Source organism: Sinocyclocheilus rhinocerous, unplaced genomic scaffold (genome assembly GCF_001515625.1).
Source record: "Sinocyclocheilus rhinocerous isolate Xijiao unplaced genomic scaffold, SAMN03320098_v1.1 scaffold671, whole genome shotgun sequence".
Taxonomy (NCBI): Eukaryota; Metazoa; Chordata; class Actinopteri; order Cypriniformes; family Cyprinidae; genus Sinocyclocheilus; species Sinocyclocheilus rhinocerous.
Window position 1 is genome coordinate 910,567 of NW_015625021.1, and position 19,609 is coordinate 930,175.

A 19,609-nucleotide genomic window follows, 5' to 3' on the forward strand; every position below is an offset into this window, starting at 1 on the left:
TTTTTTTTTTTGGTGCTTTGTGCAAAGCCAAAGTTTGAGCAATATTCTTAGGTTGCATTAAAAATCCAATCAAATTAAAGGGACAATCCAGTAAAAGATAATACTGTCACCATTTACTAATCCTCATGTGGTTCTAAATATGACTTTCCTCTTCATAACACAAAAGAAGATTTTTTGAGGAATGTTGGGACCCCAATGAATAAAATATATTAGTTTTGTGTCCCATAAAAGAGAGTCAGTCATACAGAATTTAGAACAGCATTAAAGTAAACAAGTAAATGATTACAGATTTTTCAGCTTTGGGTGGAATATCTGTTTAAAGTTACTCTGAAGGTTTTAAAATGTAACACTAAACACATTTAGAATTTCTAAAAAGTGATACATTGTATCAGTTGAAAGCAACCCTTCTTCTGACTGACAGACGTCTGAGCGGCAGCTGTACGTGACATTGTGAAAGCACTCAGTGTCTAATTGGGCTGTAATTGGTTTATATTCCAGACTGTCCTCCAGTGGAACATAAAGTGGGGCGAGGGGAACGATCTGAGGGAGGGAGATAAACCAGGATGACGCTGAGACACCTGCCAGGAGGACACCTTTGGGTCCCACCGCTGTCACCTCCAGCAGATGCAGACCATATATAGTCAGATTGGGGAATAACACACCCTGTTAAGCTGCACAGTTGTTGCCGCATGCCAGTCCCCTGAGCTCTAATGAGTGCAGATAAAGAGGGTGACTAACAGTTCAGGCCAGCCAAATCACACAAACACGCCCACATCAGCACTGGCGTTTCAGACAGGGAAGCTGAAAAGAAAACTTCCACACAAAAGAATGGAGGGATTACCTTTCAGAAGAGAAACCCTGTTCTGGGCCTCGTTCAGTTCTTGTTCATCCATTTGTCCGTCTGAAATGAGAGAATGAAAGAAAGAATAAAAATATGAAAAAATTAAAAGGCAAGAAAAAAGAAAAAAAAAAAGAAAAAACAAATTAAAACATGAAAACAAAAAAAGAGAATAAAACATGGAAAAATTTAAGGAAAAGAACAAAAAAATGAAGGAAAGAAAGAATAAAAACATGAAAAAAAGAGAAAGAAAGAAACAAAGAAACTAACAAAGACAAATAAAAACATGAAAACAAAAAAAATAAAAAAAATGAAAAGAGAAAGAACAAAAATTGAAGGAAAGAAAGAAAAAATTAAAGAGAAAGCAAAAATAAAAAATAAAGGAAAGACAAAAAGATCACACAGATCAAACAAAAAACCATGAATAAAAGACAATAAAATAAATCAGACCACGTTTACATAAGCTATAACTTATAAGATAAATATATTTTTTGTTAATATATGTTTTTCATATAATACTTATTATATCTGGGGAAAAAAGTGGGATGTATCAATGAAAGCTGTAGTAACCAAAACACAGTAATTCATACATTACAAATGTGTCCATGTTTCACGTACCTGATGTGTCGTCACTGCTTTTGTCCTTGCTGGGGCTCAGAGTATCTGACATATCGCACTCTTTAGCGTCTACTTGGTTTTCTATGGAGGCAGAGCGGAAGAGACCACTTAGAGGAGAGGGGGGACACAATCATAACTCAAAACAACATTAAAATAAGCATAACTATACAGCGATCACAACCTTTACCAGGCTCTCTGCTTCAGTACCTATATCCAAACAGGAGTGTGTTTGATGGCTGTTTATATATTAATCACAATTACTCTTGGTCTACAATAGCAGGCAGTGAATGAGCCCCCTGTAGTTCATCCTCTCTGGCTGGTGGTAGTTATTGCCCACACATGGTCATTTGAGTGACCTGGGCTTCCAATGGGACATACAGTCACATGCTAAACTAGTTGCAGATTTAGTTTTGCGCTGCTGTAGTATCCATGTGGACTAAAGAGAGTTATAAATGTGGTTTGAACAGGAAGAGGTGACGCCGGTCTAAAGAAAACTACTGGCAACATGTTCATGCATCATCGGATATGAATGAATGGCACCTCAAATTTTCAGTATGAAAGTTGTAAATGTCAATCAAAAAATCACTATCAGTCAATGCTGTCTAGATATTTCCATTACTCTCAGACATCAGGCCAAACGTTGCACATTTAAATCAATATATGACCTGAAAAACCACCCATCCTGCAGTTACATCACATGATAGATCTTCTGAACTCAGTGTTCCATGAATAAGCACAGTGTAGCGAACAAACAGTGACTCAGTGGGACTGAATGGATGAAAACTAAATGATGTCGTCATAGGTAACGGTTGACCGGTGAATTATGGTCTAATCTGTGTGGCCATAATCTCAGACTCTAATCTGAAGAGAATTGAGGGGTCAAGGTCAGACGCCCCAGCAGCTGTGAGAGGTCAGACACACAAGAACAGCACAAAGAGGACGGGGTCAAGGTCTAAATGCCACCTCATTCATAAGCTTTCATAAGGTTATAACCTGGTCCAGAGTGAATTTACTCTGATTATAGCATTTAAACATTTAAAAATGTTAACGAAAAAGTTACAACAAATAGCTTTTGTTCTTTTTATCTATTATCATCATTATTATTTTTAGGCAGAAAGGATTTAAAAGTTTTTAAAAGTAAATGAAAAATGTACAACAAATAGTTTGTTTTAAACCTATTATTATTATTATTATTATTATTATTAGGCAGAATGAGCCGGAAGATTTTAAATTGTAAACAAAAAAGTTTACAATAAATATGTTTTAAACTTTATTATTATTATTATTATTATTATTAGGCAGAATGGTGCAAAATTCTAAAATGTAAATGAAAAAAGTACAACAAATAGGTAACTTTTTCTTTTACCAATTATTATTACATAGAATAGATTTAAACATTTTAAAATGTAAATGAAAAAGTTACAACAAATAGCTTTTGTTATTTTTATCTATTAATATCATTATTATTAGGCTGAATGTATTTAAATATAAAAAAAAATAGTTTGTTTTAAACTTATTATTATTATGCAAAATAGATTTAAACATTTTAATGTGTAAACAAATTGTTACAACAAACAGCTTATTTGTATTTTTTTTCTTTTTGACCTGTTATGATGATGATGATTTATTAAGATCAATGATTTTAAACATTTTAAAGCAGAAACGAAAAGGTTACAAAAAATGATTTGGTTTTTATCTATTATTATTATTATTATTATTAGGCTCAACTGATTTAAACTCTTTTAAATGTAAATTAAATTCCCAACTAGTATACCTACTCTTATTTTAATAATAATAATAATAATAATAATAATAATAATAATAGACAGTTAGCTAAAACTCCACAGATGATGATGATCTTATTAGAGCTCATTACAGTAATGACCCTGACCTGGTCATGCTCTTTGAGGATGCTAAAAATAGCCACAATGCTCATTCCTGCCACCCAGAGAGCGCAGTTGTTTAATTTGGTTTTAAATAGAGGTCAGGGTGAAACCATGTGCCTCCATTGCCATCAGATTGCATCATACCAGTGTGATGTTCCCTATAACCGAGCTTAATCTAGAAAGAAACAGATTTGATTAAACTTCGATGAAAGTGACAGAAATGTGATGATACCTTTAAGCCTGTCTGGACTGGCCAAGCTGTTGTCCACTGTCGTCTGGTTATTCTGGAGATGCGCATCAATGACTTCTGTGGAATAAAACAGGAAAACATGTCAGGTCTCTGCTCCATTCTCGAGTCCACGAATGGTTCACCTCAAATGAACCTCAAAAGTGTGAAAACGGCCTTAGTGTCTTTCCCAATAAATCGATAAAAACACAATATGTGGTCTTACCATCAAAGTTGGACAGCTTGTTAATGGATGAGTCCACCGCTTCCTTCAGCTGCCTCACCGCTGGTTAAAAAAGAGAAAAAGCATTTCAGTATATCTGTCTTCTTGCTCACCTGGTGCATCTATTAAATATTTAGCATTAAATATCAAATCTCAGTCATTATATGACACTGATGCAGCCCAACTGAATACAGTATCAGCAGCAGCAAAACTGCATTTGTAGTTTTTTCCATACATACAGAACAAAGCAAAAATGATACATGAAAAGCATCAGTGGAAGCTCATAGACTTCAGAACACATGCTGGTGAGAGTGAAAATCCCCGGGAATAGAGAAAATCCATCAGCTGGAGGTGAAGTGAGAACAGACAGCATGCAAGGGTGTTTCGTTAAGAATCCATGTCGAGTTTGGAGAAGGATATTCACTTGATCTGATCTGATCTCCACATACAGATTTCAGATTATACAACAGATCCTGAGAGCCTCTCCGTTCTGCAATATAGTGTGATGTATTCACATATAGCATGGTGTGTTGAACTTTATGACTTAAAACAAAAACAGCAATATAACTTTCCAAAATTGCTTAAGGAAGATCCAACTAGAACTAACTTCAGCTGAAGTACAAACCAAAGCATACGCCAAACAATGTTTTAATCATTACAAGCTGAATGAAAGTCAGAAAATAAGCCAGCATTTCACCAGATCTGGAACGAGGCGCTTAAATAGACAGTCAACACCAAAACACATTTTAGCCTCCAAATGACAAAATCACTTGATAAAGATGACTGCATATTTCTTCCTATTAAAAAGGGGGGGGGGAGTCGCTGATAGCCTCATGGGCAGCGCGTCGACATGTAGCGCCATTGCGCTTCGGGCGTCCCGTGTTCGAGTCCCGGCTCGTGGACCTTTCCCGATCCCATCCCCCCTCTCTCCCACTTCGCTTCCTGTCTCACTACTATCCTATCAATAAAAGGCAAAAACACCAAAAAAGAAATCTTTAAAAAAAAGAAAAGAAAAAAAAAAAGGGGTCTTTCCATTATACATTTCCAACATGTCACGGACAGTCTATTCGACTGGGCTTCACTATGCTAGACAACAGCCAATAATATTTCTGTGAAATTGAAGTACTTGGATTTATTTTTTTAAACAATTCATTATTTTATTATGCACGTCTGTTGTGAATATACATTTTTAATAAGATGTCATCTGAACAATCAATGAGTCTGAAAAATCAATGCTGATTCTAATGAAAAAATAATATTTAATAACGAATGTTTCTTGGTTTAAAATGATTTTTGAACTCGATAATGGTTCTGAATAATTTACCGAGTCGGATTCAAACCCACTTTTGAATTTAACACTGATTTGTAAATCTTTCTGAATTAAAAAGAACCAGTTCATAAGAGTAATTTGTTCACAGTGAATTGCTTGTTGAATGTACAACACCACAGAAAGATTTAAGAACCACTAGCATGCACTCTAAAAACAAGATTTACTAAGATAATATTTAACGAACCGCATATGGAAAAAAATTCTCTAGTATCACTAGGGGTGCGCGATATGGCAAAAAAAATATCGTATCACGATTTTATCACGATTCTTTGTCATGTTGGTTTTACTATTTTGCAAGTTGTCGGAGCATTACAGCCAAACTAATTTCCCTATTATAAAGACAAAGCCTTTCAAGCTAACAAGATATAAAAAAGAATGGCAGATATTTAAGCCAAAGTGGGCAAAGATAAAAATCTGTGTCATTATTTTATCTTTGTTATTAAAAAATGAGAACAAAAATACACATTACAACTACACATAATATACAAATAAAACAAGGTTTAATTTTCAGGTACAATAGGTGTATTTAGCAGGAGCATTCAAGAAATTGAATGAATAAATATAAAAATAAAACACCATATAGATTGATTCCTATTAAAGCAACTGTATTAAAGTTTTTCAGTCAAGTGTAGTGAGTGAGTTTTGTTGTTTTATAAACATTAACGGAATAATTCACCCAAAAATAATTTTTATACCATCATTTACTCAAATGTTGTTTTAAACCTGAATGAGTTTCTTTTTTCTGCTGAACATAAATGCTATTTCTAAATTCAATGTGGACCAGCAACTGTTTGGTTACCCACATTCTACAAAATATCTTCTTTTGTGTTCAGCACAAGAAAGAAATTAATGCAGGTTTGGGACAACATGTTAGAGTAAATAATGACAGAAATAAATTTTAGGGTGAACTATCCCTTTAATGACAGTCAGCTGCATGTTCAGTACTGTCCCTTTAAGAGCTGCACGCGTCAAATATACAGGCACGTATCCGTTTCTCTCTCAACTGTTTACTTTCATTTTAGACATAACCAACTGAGTCTATATGTAAACCTTGTGTGTTTTGCCAGTATTCGCGCAAAAGATAACTTAGTCCAGTAATCAGGCGCTGTTTGACAGGCTTTTTAGTGCGCGCTCTTCGGGTGTACATGCTCAGAAAAAGCACACGTCAGAACAGCACGTGAATGAAACATTTAACCGGCAAGGCTTTAAAGCACATACAAATAATGTACTTTTGTGATTGTGAATAAGTGCAGTGTCCCGTGAGTGTTACTCTACCGCTGAGTTAATACTGATGTGAATGCATGTGGCGTTGTACAGTATATTGAGACAGAGGCACCAGAACTGCAACTGATAGAATGTGCGCTGTAGCACGATGCTACGATATTTCTTCAAAAGCAAATCTTGGAGACATTTTAATCATCCACGATCAAAAATCGTCACATCGCACACCCCTAAGTATCACCAAAGGACAAAAGACTTTAAATTCATTGCAAATGCAAAAAAATTTAAATATATAGCCCTGCATTTTGAAACAAACCAAAAAAAGGCCTACTGTGACCTAATTTGATGATGCCGAGTTCAAAAATATCAATAAAAACCATCACATTCAAATAGCAATAAAGATTTTTCTAATTAATTTGAAATTATCCATTTATCAAAATAACAAAAGCAGTCAAATGTCAAAAGTTTTAATGAAAAAAAGTATTCAAAACATGTCATTTTAATATACAAAAGAGTGGAAACCAGCATTAGAAATAAAATAACATCTGCAGAATTAATAATACATGTGAAAACTGGCTGAGAATTGAACAAATATTTGTAATCTGGCTCAGAGGAAGACAGGAATCATGTCTTTATGGTGTTTTTCTGCTGATTAAGGGACAATACAAGACAACTTCACCTTACTAATGCTTCTCAAAAATAAAAATTCTACAAATTTTGTGAAAAACTGCGATGTGCTTGATTAAAACAGGCACTATTTTTTAAATCAGCACCTCAAGATTAGTAATAAAGAAGCATATTGAGCAAATATGATGCAGGGCGGTGCTTAAGGTCATGTCCCTGTAAACACCTTCCTCACTTTACAGAGTAAACCTGCTTTGGTGCTCATAAGATGGTTCATTAGTACGGCTGAGGAAGACGTTGGAAAGAATGCGGTGTACTCACATTGACACTCAATGTACTGTTGGATTAAAGTGCAGTCTCCTCCACTCTTTAAAAGAAAGTGGTCTACCAAAGAAAGAAAAACCCTCCATTAAATGAACAGCAAATGGAAGAAATCCCACATCGAGGGGCATCAGATGATATTAAAACAGAAGCCAGATCTACAGGATACAACATGAGACGGAACCAAACAGAGATGCAGAGGGCAGGACAAGGACACAGACGGGAGACGCCTCACTGCCCTGAAGAGACTGACTGACACCTGTCATTCACCTGTCACCTCAGGGACAGACACTGCGACATGGAGGTCTGGTACTAAAAAAATCAAGGGTCATGTTTTAGCAGATGATTCCTCCTCTTTCAAGTTTCATAAATACTGAATTTGGCTGGGAATCTTCCAAATAAAATCCTCAAAACGTTTAAAATCAAAGAAATTGAGACAGCTATAAATATTAGCAATGTAATTTTATAGTTATACTGTAAAATAAAATGATGGTTACATTACTTTTCTTGAATACTTTTTTATTTACAGCGAAACAGTATTATTACAATAGTAATACTTCTAATTTTGTACTACTACTACAAACAACAATAATAATAACTGATTATTATTCTTATTATTTTATACATATTGGTATATTACTACAATTTCATGGCCAAATTTTGCATTCCTACAAACAAGCACAGCAAACCTGAAACTCATTACAGAAATAAAAAATAAAAATAATTAATAGAAAATGTAAAAATTAAATTGCATATAAAAAAATAAAACAATGTTTTTGTAAATGAATAATTAATAGAAAATGTAAAAATTAAATTGCTATGTTTTTGTAAATTATTCCATTTAAAATGTTTCAGAAACACTGAATCTGTCTGGGAATCTTCTAAATAAAATCTTCAAAATAATCTTAATCTTATCACTTGGAAAATAAATAAAAAATGGCATAAATATTAGTATTGTAATTTTGAAGTCTGTAAAATAAAATCACAGCATTTATTTGGTTAACTGTTGTATTATTCTTTAATTCATGATTTTTTTTTATTTACAGTGGAATATCATTATGATAGCAATATTTATAATTTTGTTTTATTTAGTAGCAGTAGTAATAAGATTAACTTATGAATATGAATATTATTATCTTATTGTTTTATTGATTTTTATTTATATTATTTTAGAATCAAATAGATATTTTTTTTTGCAAACTGTGAAGCCCTACAAACAAGCACATAAAACCAGAAACTAAAATAAATAAATAATTTCATATCGCAATCACATTTTTTTTTTATCAGAAAAATCGCAATTACATTATCCCCCAAATCGTGCAGCCCTATAATCTTCTATAGTTTCCAATCTGGCTGCCCTATTAAAAAAGCTTTAAGTCAGTTTCCTGTACAGTTATGCTCTTAACAACAAAACAACTTGTTGTGTAATGACGTGCACATCACTCGTGGTTTAACAACCACACATTTTGATGCCAAACGACAGCATCTTTGAAGTTTTCAGTCACTTTCAGCTTTGCACAGGCTGATGTTCTCAACTAAGGTCTTATTGAAGTAAAAACCCCATGTTATGCCATTCTAATCATTCCTAAGATCAGAAATGAATGATAAAGGGACAGTTCAGCGAGTGAAACATCTCTGCCAAGAGGTTTGTGGTCTGTGGCGTACCACATCAGTAGTTTCATTTGCCTCTCATATTATTGCCAGAGAATATAGTACTAGAAATCAGTTCAGGAATATAAATAACCAAGCGATTCTTGGGCAACGTTTCAAACCCTAGTGCCTTACTATATGCCTTAGCAGGGGTGTCCAATCTTCCTGCAGAGTTTAGTGCCAGCCCTAATTAAACACTGACTAAATGATATTAATAATATCAATAATTAGCAATGTGGCACATTAAAATGGGTCCTCCTGAACATTCAGAACTTATCATCAAGCAAGAAGCCTAGTATAAATAACTAAACAGGCCAATCCGTTCAGATTGTTTAAACTACCTCGCTTCTGTACTGAGAAATAAATTAACTTGGCGAGAAACGGCCAAATGGGGGGGGGGGTCTTAAACTGTATACAGAGGCGCAGACTTGAACACACATGCTCAATGCAAAAGTTCAAGGCCTTCGAGACAGAATGGAAGCAAAGCCGGACAGACAGAAAGAAGGAGAGACAGAACGAAAAATGAAAAACAGGCAACCAAAGGCAAGCTCCCATGCTGAATTAGTCAAGGAGGCGATGCAAGGTTAGCAGCACACTAGCAGACGCATGCGTCTCCAACTCACCTAAACTGTTGTTTTCCTTTATGCTTTTCTCCTGCAGCTGTTCTAACCGGACTGGAAAACGACAACGAGTTTGGGATGACCAAAAATAAAAACAAGAGCTCTATACTGACAGATGCTCCTCCTCAACCTGTTTCATCTATTTAGTTACCATGATAAGGGAGTCCACCGTTCTCAACTGAGAGAAATATAGCATGCTTGTGTGTTTTACCTTGCAGGGCTGTTAGTCTCTCATTCGTGAAGTCGTTGTCCGCCTGCAGAGCTTCGATTTGAGCTTGAAGCACCTGTTCTTTCTCCTCCATCTCTTCGATCTTCAGCTGTAGCTCTTTCTTCTCATTCAGGCCTTTCTGAGTGAGCTCCTCATGTTTGCCCTCTGCCAACTGAACATAAACATTAAGAAATGTAAAGGAATAGTTAGCACAAAAATTAACATTTTCTAAAAGTTTACTCAAACTCAGGCCATCTATTATGCAGGCGAGTTTGTTTCAGATTTAGAGAAATGAAACCCTAGCATCCCATCACTTGCTCAGCAATGGATCCTCTGCAGTGAATGGGTGCCGTCAGAATGAGAGTCCGAACAGCTGATAAAAACATCACAATGATCCACAAGTAATCCACACCATTCCAGTCTATCAATTAACATTGCATGAAGTGAAAACATCAAAAGACATTTTGTAACATCCAGTGGAAAAGTCCATCTCCTGTTGTCGTTTCACATCAAAAACCACAAACTCCAAAAAAAAAAAAAAAAAAGGAAAGAGAATTCTCTCCTGATTCAGACCAGACCACTTTTTCACTGGAGTCAGTGTTATCATGGATTATGGACTCATATTTTAGCCAGATGCCAGATGGATTTGTTTCTTACAAACACACAGCTTTTGGCTTCACAAGACGTTAACTGATGGACTGGAGTGGTGTTACTTGTGGATTATTGTGATGTTTTTATCAGCTGTTTAGACTCTCATTCTGACGGCACCCATTCACTGCAGAGGATCCACTGGTGAGCAAGAGATGTAATGCTACATTTCTCCAAATCTGATGAAGAAACAATCTCATCTTGGATGGCCTGAGGATGAGCACATTTTCAGAAAATCTTCATTTCGGGTGTGTCAGTGGGTGAAGGTCAGACATGCCTTGATCTTTTCGGTGAGATCCTTGATTTCATTGACGGCTCCGTTGTATTTGTTGGCGAGTTCTCTGAGCTCCTCCTGTGTGCGTTCGTTCATCTCTCTCAGGTGTGTGCACTCGTCCTCTGTGTTACTCAAACTCCTCTGCAATACAATAACAGATCAATTGAAACACAACAGAAAACATGCAATGGATATAACTGGCTATGATGCTTTACATCTAAATCCTCCTTTACCAGGGTAAAATCTATATGCATAGACTGCAAGTTGCATATGGCTTTTTCTTGAGCAGCAAAATCAGCATGTTAGAATGATTTCTGAAGGATCACGTGACACTGATGACTGGAGTAATAATGCTGAAAATTCAGCATTGCATCACAGGAATAAATTTGATATTAAAATATATTCAAATAGCAAAACAGCTTTTTTTAAACTAACAATATTTCAGAATATTACGGTTTTGTTTCTGTACGTTTAATTAGGTAAATGCAGCATGCATATATGTATAAAAATATAGCTCTTTAGAATAGCCCTTTCATTTAGGAATTAATAAACAATTTTGTTGTGTTTTTACCTCCACCTCGGACAGCTTCCTCACCACCTCAATTTTCTCCTGAAGGACCCGCCTCAGGGACTCTTTGGCTGTCGTCTCGTAATTGTGTTTGTCCTCTGTTAAGGCTACAAGCTCCTTTCGGATACTGTCTTCTGTTTGGTTCTGAGGAAACAACATGCTTTGGTGAAGCAGAAACTATATTCTGTGAGCACACATCCAAATACTCAAGCATACATAGGCCTTACTTTTGAATATGCTTGCAACTGATTCCCCATCACCTCCAATCTAGAGAGTAACCGGTCTTCATCGATTAAAGCCTTAAAGACACATAAACAGACTCTGTTATCATGACAAACACAGTAGTATAGTGAAACAAACAATCATAATTGTAACATATTCTGAGCACTACTAAACATGCCTATAAACAGCCATCTGTATTGAATAATTAATAATGGTCTCTCTTTAATTGCGATGTGTGATGTACCTGCCAGCTGCTCTCTGATGCTTCCTGTGTGCTGGCAAGCAGCCTCTGTAAAGTGGCCAACTTCTGCTCCAGCATCTGCTCTCTGTGTAAGGCCTCCTGAAGGACACAAACACACCAACATTATCAGATTTCTAATATGTATACTATTCAAAAGATATATTTTAAACAAAAGTAAACTTTTAATCAGCAAGGATGTATTAAATTGAGTAAAAGTGTCAGTAAAGTCTATAATATTGTTACATAAATATCTATTTTTAAAATTCTATTGTTCGATTAATCAATCTATTAAGATTTTTTTTCTTCACAAAAACGAATGAATGATTAAATAAATAAATGAATAAATAAAATGAGCAAATCAGCATATTAGAATGATTTCTGAAGAATCACTGAAGTAATGGCCGCTGAAAATTCAGCCTTGCGTCACAGGAATAATTAATATTTTAAGATATATTCAAATATAAAACAGCTATTTTAAATTGTAATATTTTAAAATTTGACAGTTTTTCCTGTATATTTCATCAAATAAATGCAGCATTTTAGAGAATTTTGAGACAGTAATATACTGAATTATATATACACTATAAAATGCAATAGATATTACATACATAATGTTATAATACATATATTATTGTTTATATTGTTAATGTTATAATACATATATATATCATATTACATACACTACAAAATATATAGTAAATAAATTTTAAATAATATAATTAATCCTGCATTTATTTGACTAATGATAATAATTATCATCATTATTATTATTATGAAATGTATTATGTTTATTATGTATTATTATGTAAACCATTATATGGTTCATAGATAAATATCCCAACTTGCAAAATCTTTGCATTTGGACTTAATGTCTTTAGATGGCCAGTAGAGGTCAGTGTTGCTCCATACCTGCAGGTACTGGGAGAGCTGAAACAGTTCCTGAGAATACATACTGGGTGTATTTGCGGACACCTGCATGCCAGAAAGAAAAAAACACAGTGAAAAAGAGACATCTCTGCACACAGTGTATCCATCTCACAATCGCAGATCTGCATGCCTCCATAAAACTCTTTGAATCTACTGAGCATCTTTTCACACGCTGTCCTTGATACATCTGAATCAGCAGCACAGTTAAAGCAGCTTTCAGTCTCACCAAAAGAAACCTCATCTGAAAAGGTGAAAACTATCAAATAACCTTGGATAATCCCAGTCTAAATCAATAGGGGCCTTGTTCCTCATATGCAGCTCTTAAATTGAATTGCCTCATTCCTAGCAGTTGTAACCACAATGATCCAAATAATGAAATCGTGACTCAAGATTAGTTACATTTATTGAATCCACATGAGGAGACGCTCCCACAGCAGAGAAGGCGGAAGGAGTATTTTTTATATTGACAGCGTCAGATGCTGCGGGTCAGATATAGAAGCGCTATATGCATCTGGAAACGGACACGACATTGACAGATCTGCATTAATTTAAGGGGGGGTTTAAGGGGGACACCAGGCCAGTCCATCCACAACGCCTTCATTAGAACAGACAAAGACTCTGAGAGCGCTGATGTAATGATTTACACATGCATGTTCTTGTCATCATCACAGATGCAGATGATGTCATCACTCTGCAGACTGATGTCATCCGCCAATTGTTTTTCCTAATCCATCTGCCAGAGTTCAAACCTCTGACTGAATTCCAAACACACTCCCTTAAACATTCATTCATTACTACTTCATTTTAAAGTTTCTACATTTAGTACACAATACATTACACTACATTTGAGTGCCCAGAAAAGCGCTATATAAATGTAAGGAATTATTATTATTATTATTATTTAAAAATCGCTGTAGCAGAGTCACAACTTCTTGTTTTCTATAGCGTAAGAAGTTGAGCAATATTAGTTGAAAACAAACTATTTTTGTTGTTTGACTGAAATTAATACTTTTTTTTTCAAAAAGAACAGATTAAATTGATCAAAAGTAGCTGAAGACTGGAGTAATGACTGCTGAAAATTCAGCTTTGCCATCACAGGAATAATTTACTAATTATTAATATAGTACATATCAAGGTGAGTTTGAATTTATAAATTCAAATATATATATATATATATATATAAAATAAATACAAAATAAACATAGCATATCAAGGCCAGTTCACTGAATCTTTGTTTTTAACTTAATTTTAATGTATTTTTTTATTAATTAATTGCAGCCTTGGAGAACATGAGATACTTTTTATAGACGCATTAAAAATGTCCTAGCCTGAAACTTTTAATTGGTAGTGTACTTCAAACAACCTTACCTTAAACAAATCACTTTAGTAATGCACTAAATTACGTAATACAGACAGTATGTGAATTGGGAATCAGGCGTGTCTGGTGTTGTTGAGAACTGATCAACATTGTGTCAGTAATAGCATTTGACTCTAGATGCACCAAAAGCACCGAATGAACAATGCTATTATATTCCTGTTTAAACACTAACACGATTAAGCATGAGTACATATTTAAAACTTCTAAAGAAAGACACCTCTGTTCTGGGAATGAATCGCCAACACAACCCAACTGTTCCCTGTTAAAGCTCCACAGAGGAATCCCACACAGAGGATGGCATGAGAGGATAACTGCATTATCTAACTTCATCTGGACCACCTCCAGGATTGTTCACAAATACACCATGTAACAGACTGACGGAGAGGAGAGCCACATGCAAACCTCAGATAGCGGCACGTAATGCTAGGTGTTGATTCAAAGCTAGGACTTGGAAATCAATGGCATTCATAAGACAGCTGCTTTGAGACAACATGGCAAAGCTGCATGCTGTTTGATATCCAAAAAACAGGATCATAATGAACTGGAAAACATTCATTCATGACCAATGTTTAATTTGGAAAAACCAAGCTCATATATAATGCATGAACAAGGCAGTCGTGAGTGCTTACCTTATCAATAGCCAGTGGCAGTGGTGCTGGAACAACACTGGAAGAGAAAGAGAGATTGTTAATGGTTGATGGAGACATCGGGACGGATCTCCTGACACATGCATGAGGAAAGTCAGCAAATATTTGCTAGCAGACTCACTCAAGCGATTCAACTTTGCACTGTTAATCTTTTACAGTACTGCCCTTTTATAACTCCAAAATATTAGCCAACCGCATGAGAGATGAGGCTTTGTGATACAGGCTGCGTTTCATTTACCTTTTTGCTTAACATTAAAACCTCTTAAAAGTCACAGATGTACTCAAACAGCAAACAGTGTTTTTTTAAAAATCTATTTTGTATCTATTATAATGTTTACCAACATTTTGAATTCATTTTAATTTTTATATTTTCTGTTTTGATTTTAATTTTAGGCAAAGTGTTAGTTGTGTTTTCAAAAAAATTTTTTTTAGTATATGTAGTTTCTATCGATTTTCATTTAAATTTTAATTCTAAATGAAATAGTTTTACTAATATTAAGTTTTTATTAATATTTTAAATGAGTTTTTATAATAATTTATATTTATATTTCAATTAGATTTTATATGATAGTTATATTTATATTATATTAGTTATATTCAAGTTTATTTTAATTCTTTAATTTGTGTTTTTGTCATTATTTTTAAATGTATACAGTTTTAATGATTTTTTAATATTTCCAGTTTTCATTTCAAAGTTTTAGTAATTGTGATTGTAATTTTTGTATGTTTGTCATTATCAGTTGTTTTTTAAATATCCATACATAGATTATCACATTTTATTTTAACTTAGTTTTTATTTTTACAATGTATAATATGTGTTTTGTCATTTTTATTAGTTTTTTTATATAAATATATAGTTAGTTTATTTCATTTCTCTCTCTTTTTTTTTTTTTTAGTTAACTATAATAGCCATGGCACACATCTCATCAAACCCTGACAGCCTTTGTAATATTACATAATATAATATACAGCACTGCCAATAATAATAAAACAATAGTCGACAACTCATTACGATATGAAATTCAGGGCTATTAATATCAGACATGCTATTAATCAAAACACGTATATCTGCTGACTGATTCCAGTTGTGTCACTCCTCATCAGCTCTGCAGCTGCCAAAGCTGCACTTAAATGACAAAAATAAGCTGTGGGTTCAAAAGGTCTGCGGTGATTCTTGTGGACTTTGAGCTCTAGAAAGAAACCAGGCAGACACAGAATATGAATGCTCTCGGTCATTGGGACTTTGTGAAATAAGTCTAACCGAATGGAGTCTGGAAAAATGGAGCAAACCACCTGATAAACCATAAACTCTGAGGAACTAGAAGAACATGCATAATGATGCCCCTTAATCCAACAAAACATTCTGACCAAACATGACAAAGACTTTCCGAAACATCAATCCATAAACTTTGCATAAATATACATTTGAACATAATATTGCGGACTATACACAACATTTTGCCCAATAAAATGCTTTTTGACATTTTATTCATTTCCATGAGCTTCTCAAGCATGTATTTTTTTAACTGCCATGGTATTGCCAGATTTCCCATGACTACGGATTAGGGTGAGAAGGATGAGCCCCTTTTGGAAGAACAAACCCTTTAAAAATGTGTCCTGCATAAACTTCCTGTTGGAACAGGAAATACATCAACAGAGGAAAGGAAAATAATTTCATGGAGTTAAAATAAAATAAATACAATTCAAATGAACTAAAATAATAATAAAATAAAACAAAGTAAAAAATAATAAAAATAGTCAAATTAAAGTAATAATAAAATAAAAATAAAATAGAATTAAAATAAATTAAATAAAATAAACAAATTAAATTTAAAAATTTGAATAATAAAATAAAACAAAGTAAAAATAATAAAACAAAATAAAATAGTCAAATTAAATTATAAAATAAGATAAAGTAATATAGAATAAAATAAGAGTGAGAAATAAAAACAAGAAAAACTATTATTAAATCATTAATATAAATCATAAAAAATAAAATCTGCATGCCATAACTGTTCTGGCCTTGGTCAAACAAACACAAATTATTGATTTTAAAGGTGCTGTATGTAGGATTGACACCAAGTGGTTGAACTAGGTATTGCAGTCCAAATTCAAAATATTGGAGAGGGCTTTTTTCACCCAGCCCCTCCTCCTCAGACTTGACGCACATGCAGGTTGCCAGATTGACGACACCAACAGGAACGAGCGCACTTGACGATGAATGAAATTAAATACGTTCTGTTTTCACTCCAACTGGCAACCCGGGATGCCGAAATACAATTGGCTAAACTGGCAGTGGGCGGGTTTTACAAACCAAAACAGAGACCGACATCCCGGCCCGGAACGCACATTTTCAAAGGAGAATAACTGACTGTAGCATTGTTTTTCAGATAAACAAGTATGTTAACTTAGCATGTTTCTTAAATATCTGCAAACATATTATGGTATTTTTATGCTTTAGTAGAGTCAAAAACTTGTCAGTGGCAAATTCTTTAAATATAAAAAACGTACTTACAGTCTGTGAGTCAGAACAGCCGGCATTGTAGTCTACTCTACCAGGATCAGGAAACAGTCCTCCATAAAATGCGCTGCACACATGTGAATATTTGGGTTGAACTGTTCTGGAACAGTGTTGTAAATACAACTTAACCACTGATTTCTAGTCGTGTCCTCTTTTGGAAGGCCAAACAAAGTAGTTTCGCTTTCACAACGAAACACACGGTGGGCTAGAGTGAGCGGCAGCCGGCGGGCTAGAGAACGGCGTGGCCGGCGGGCTTGCGGCAACCACATGTGACGACCCCGGGCTGGACTCCGCTTCGTCCACGGTGAAAGCCGATCCGGCGATCCACAGCGCAAAGTTGACGTATTTCCTCAGCGACCAGCACGGATCAGCTCTAGGCATGACGAAGCGGATATCGTCCTCTTTTGGAAGGCCAAACAAAGTAGTTTCGATTTCACAACGAAACACACAGATTCTCTGCGACATGGCAGCGGCAGCAACAATACTACAGTGAGAATAAAAGTTACACCTTCTTTCTTTGCGTGAACATTTGGGCGGCGTTATGCAAATCTTCCCACATCGTGACATAAAAATATGGGGGTGTGTTAGAACGAGCCGTTTTAGGTAGGCGTGGTTGACTCTTAACTTTTATAAAGAATATCTCTTTGGATTTGAGACTTTAGTCTTTGCAACTTTTCTTTATGCACCAAGAGCTTGTAACGCTTCAAAGAGAAAGGAAAAATTTTAATCGCATCATATGACCCCTTTAAATAACCAGCCTCAAACCTATATTAAACGGCTGCTAACCAGATGAGTGAATTGTAAAACACATAGAGAGAAATGATGAGTAAAGATAGTTCAGGCCTCAACATAGTTCAGGCCTTTTACCATATAAAAATGTCCTGCTGGATACAATTCACATTTCAAGCATTTTTTCCCGCTTTTACTTAGTCATTCCTTTAAAAGGCTGCCGATCCCTCTTTTTGGAAAAGTCTTGTTACCTGAAGCGTAGGAAAAGCAGGATTTATGGTGCGATATCCACCAGCGGGTCCATGGCTGTGGTCTTGAGATTTTTCTTTCAGGCGCTTAGCAGAAGAACATGCAGTCATGCTCTCTTTAGCAGCTCAATAACATGGCTGGATCCTCGTCGCTTGTGTAAAATCAAAACAGTGCCGTTCTGTCCACTCCACACAGTCTGACAGCATCCATGCCTCTAACAGCGGTCAAAGTTCAAGAGCTTGTCATGTGATAGTTCCAGACTCTTCTGAAATAAAACACTCCAAAGTCCCTCAGAGCTCCAAACCCATCTGAAGAGCTTTCAAAATTTCATATGCAGTGAAACTCAGGCAGGACAATAGTAGCAGAACCTGATCCTCTGGCCGTCTGCCCCCATGGCATCGGCTCAGTAACTCGTGCAAAGAAACAAAGCCGACGGGTTGGAGAGCATTCCAGCAGACATAGGGGAAGTTAGCGCTTGAGGGACGTTCAGAATGGTGACCCACAAAAATCCTTAAAAATGTGGCATATCACATGTAACACAGACAGAGGTTATGTTTGGAATAGCATACTACCATACTAATATTTGTTTAGTATATTTAGCATGCATACTGTGCATAATATGCAAATTTGTAACAAATAAGCTCAAGACATTTTTACTCTGTATAGATTAATCTAACAGCCTATAATGCAATCAAACAGCAGAAATAAATATGATGACAGCCAGCTAGTGCATATGTGGCTAATAAGCAGGGATGCCCCGATCCGCCTTTTTCGCCTCCGATACCGATTCCGATACCTAAGGTTCGGTATTGGCTGATACCGATCCGATACCAGTGAAGTTTTTTTCCCTCATTTAAATAAATGTAGAATTTATATATCTCTGTGTGTGGAACTGATAATCATTCTTTCACAATCTACTAGATACAGACTACATTATAAAGAAAAAAAATAAAATAAACAAATATGAAAAAATATAGGCCTATGTATATTTATAATCTATGACAAAAATGTATCAAACTAGGTTAGTGGATAATTCGGCAGCAAAAGTTATTCAAGAAAAATCAGTGCACAATAATTTTAGAAATCCAAACATTTAGTGAAAAAACAATATTTTGTGGGGAACAAATAAAAGTTGCACTAAATATGGTAAAATGTTACACATTGCTATTTGTATTATAAAAGCCATTCATTAAAAACATTCATATATATGTTTAAGTATATACTATAAAATTAAAATAAATTTCTTTTGAATGTATAGCATATTTTTTAATAAGGAAACAACATGTGATAGATACGATAGGACAAAACAAATACAGTGCAGCACGAACTGTATTTATACAGTCTATGAGCACGAAGCGCTTACAATGTGCGCATCCGGTGTGCAGAATGATGCGCTTGAAGCAACACGGCGTGTTGCTTCAAGCGCATCATTCTGCACAC

The 19,609-nt window shown here is 35.0% G+C and overlaps 1 protein-coding gene across 7 annotated transcripts in view; it reads right to left on the minus strand.

Moving 5' to 3' along the window:
- The window catches only part of slmapa (sarcolemma associated protein a), a 76,108-nt gene that overhangs the window by 19,306 nt on the left and 37,193 nt on the right, over window positions 1-19,609 (minus strand). For 3 of the 7 annotated variants that reach the window (XM_016561954.1, XM_016561997.1, XM_016561962.1), the window contains 13 exons: window positions 14,653-14,689; window positions 12,628-12,690; window positions 11,722-11,817; window positions 11,483-11,554; window positions 11,259-11,399; window positions 10,691-10,828; window positions 9,769-9,937; window positions 9,561-9,611; window positions 7,288-7,350; window positions 3,795-3,854; window positions 3,575-3,649; window positions 1,457-1,537; window positions 842-901 (listed from right to left, as the gene is read on the minus strand). In XM_016561954.1, the coding sequence (XP_016417440.1) occupies window positions 842-901; window positions 1,457-1,537; window positions 3,575-3,649; window positions 3,795-3,854; window positions 7,288-7,350; window positions 9,561-9,611; window positions 9,769-9,937; window positions 10,691-10,828; window positions 11,259-11,399; window positions 11,483-11,554; window positions 11,722-11,817; window positions 12,628-12,690; window positions 14,653-14,689 (1,106 nt within the window). Of the gene's footprint in view, window positions 1-841; window positions 902-1,456; window positions 1,538-3,574; window positions 3,650-3,794; window positions 3,855-7,287; window positions 7,351-9,560; window positions 9,612-9,768; window positions 9,938-10,690; window positions 10,829-11,258; window positions 11,400-11,482; window positions 11,555-11,721; window positions 11,818-12,627; window positions 12,691-14,652; window positions 14,690-18,171; window positions 18,416-19,609 lie in introns of those variants that run through there. The other 4 variants (XM_016561969.1, XM_016561977.1, XM_016562004.1 and 1 more) reach the window with 3 other exon arrangements.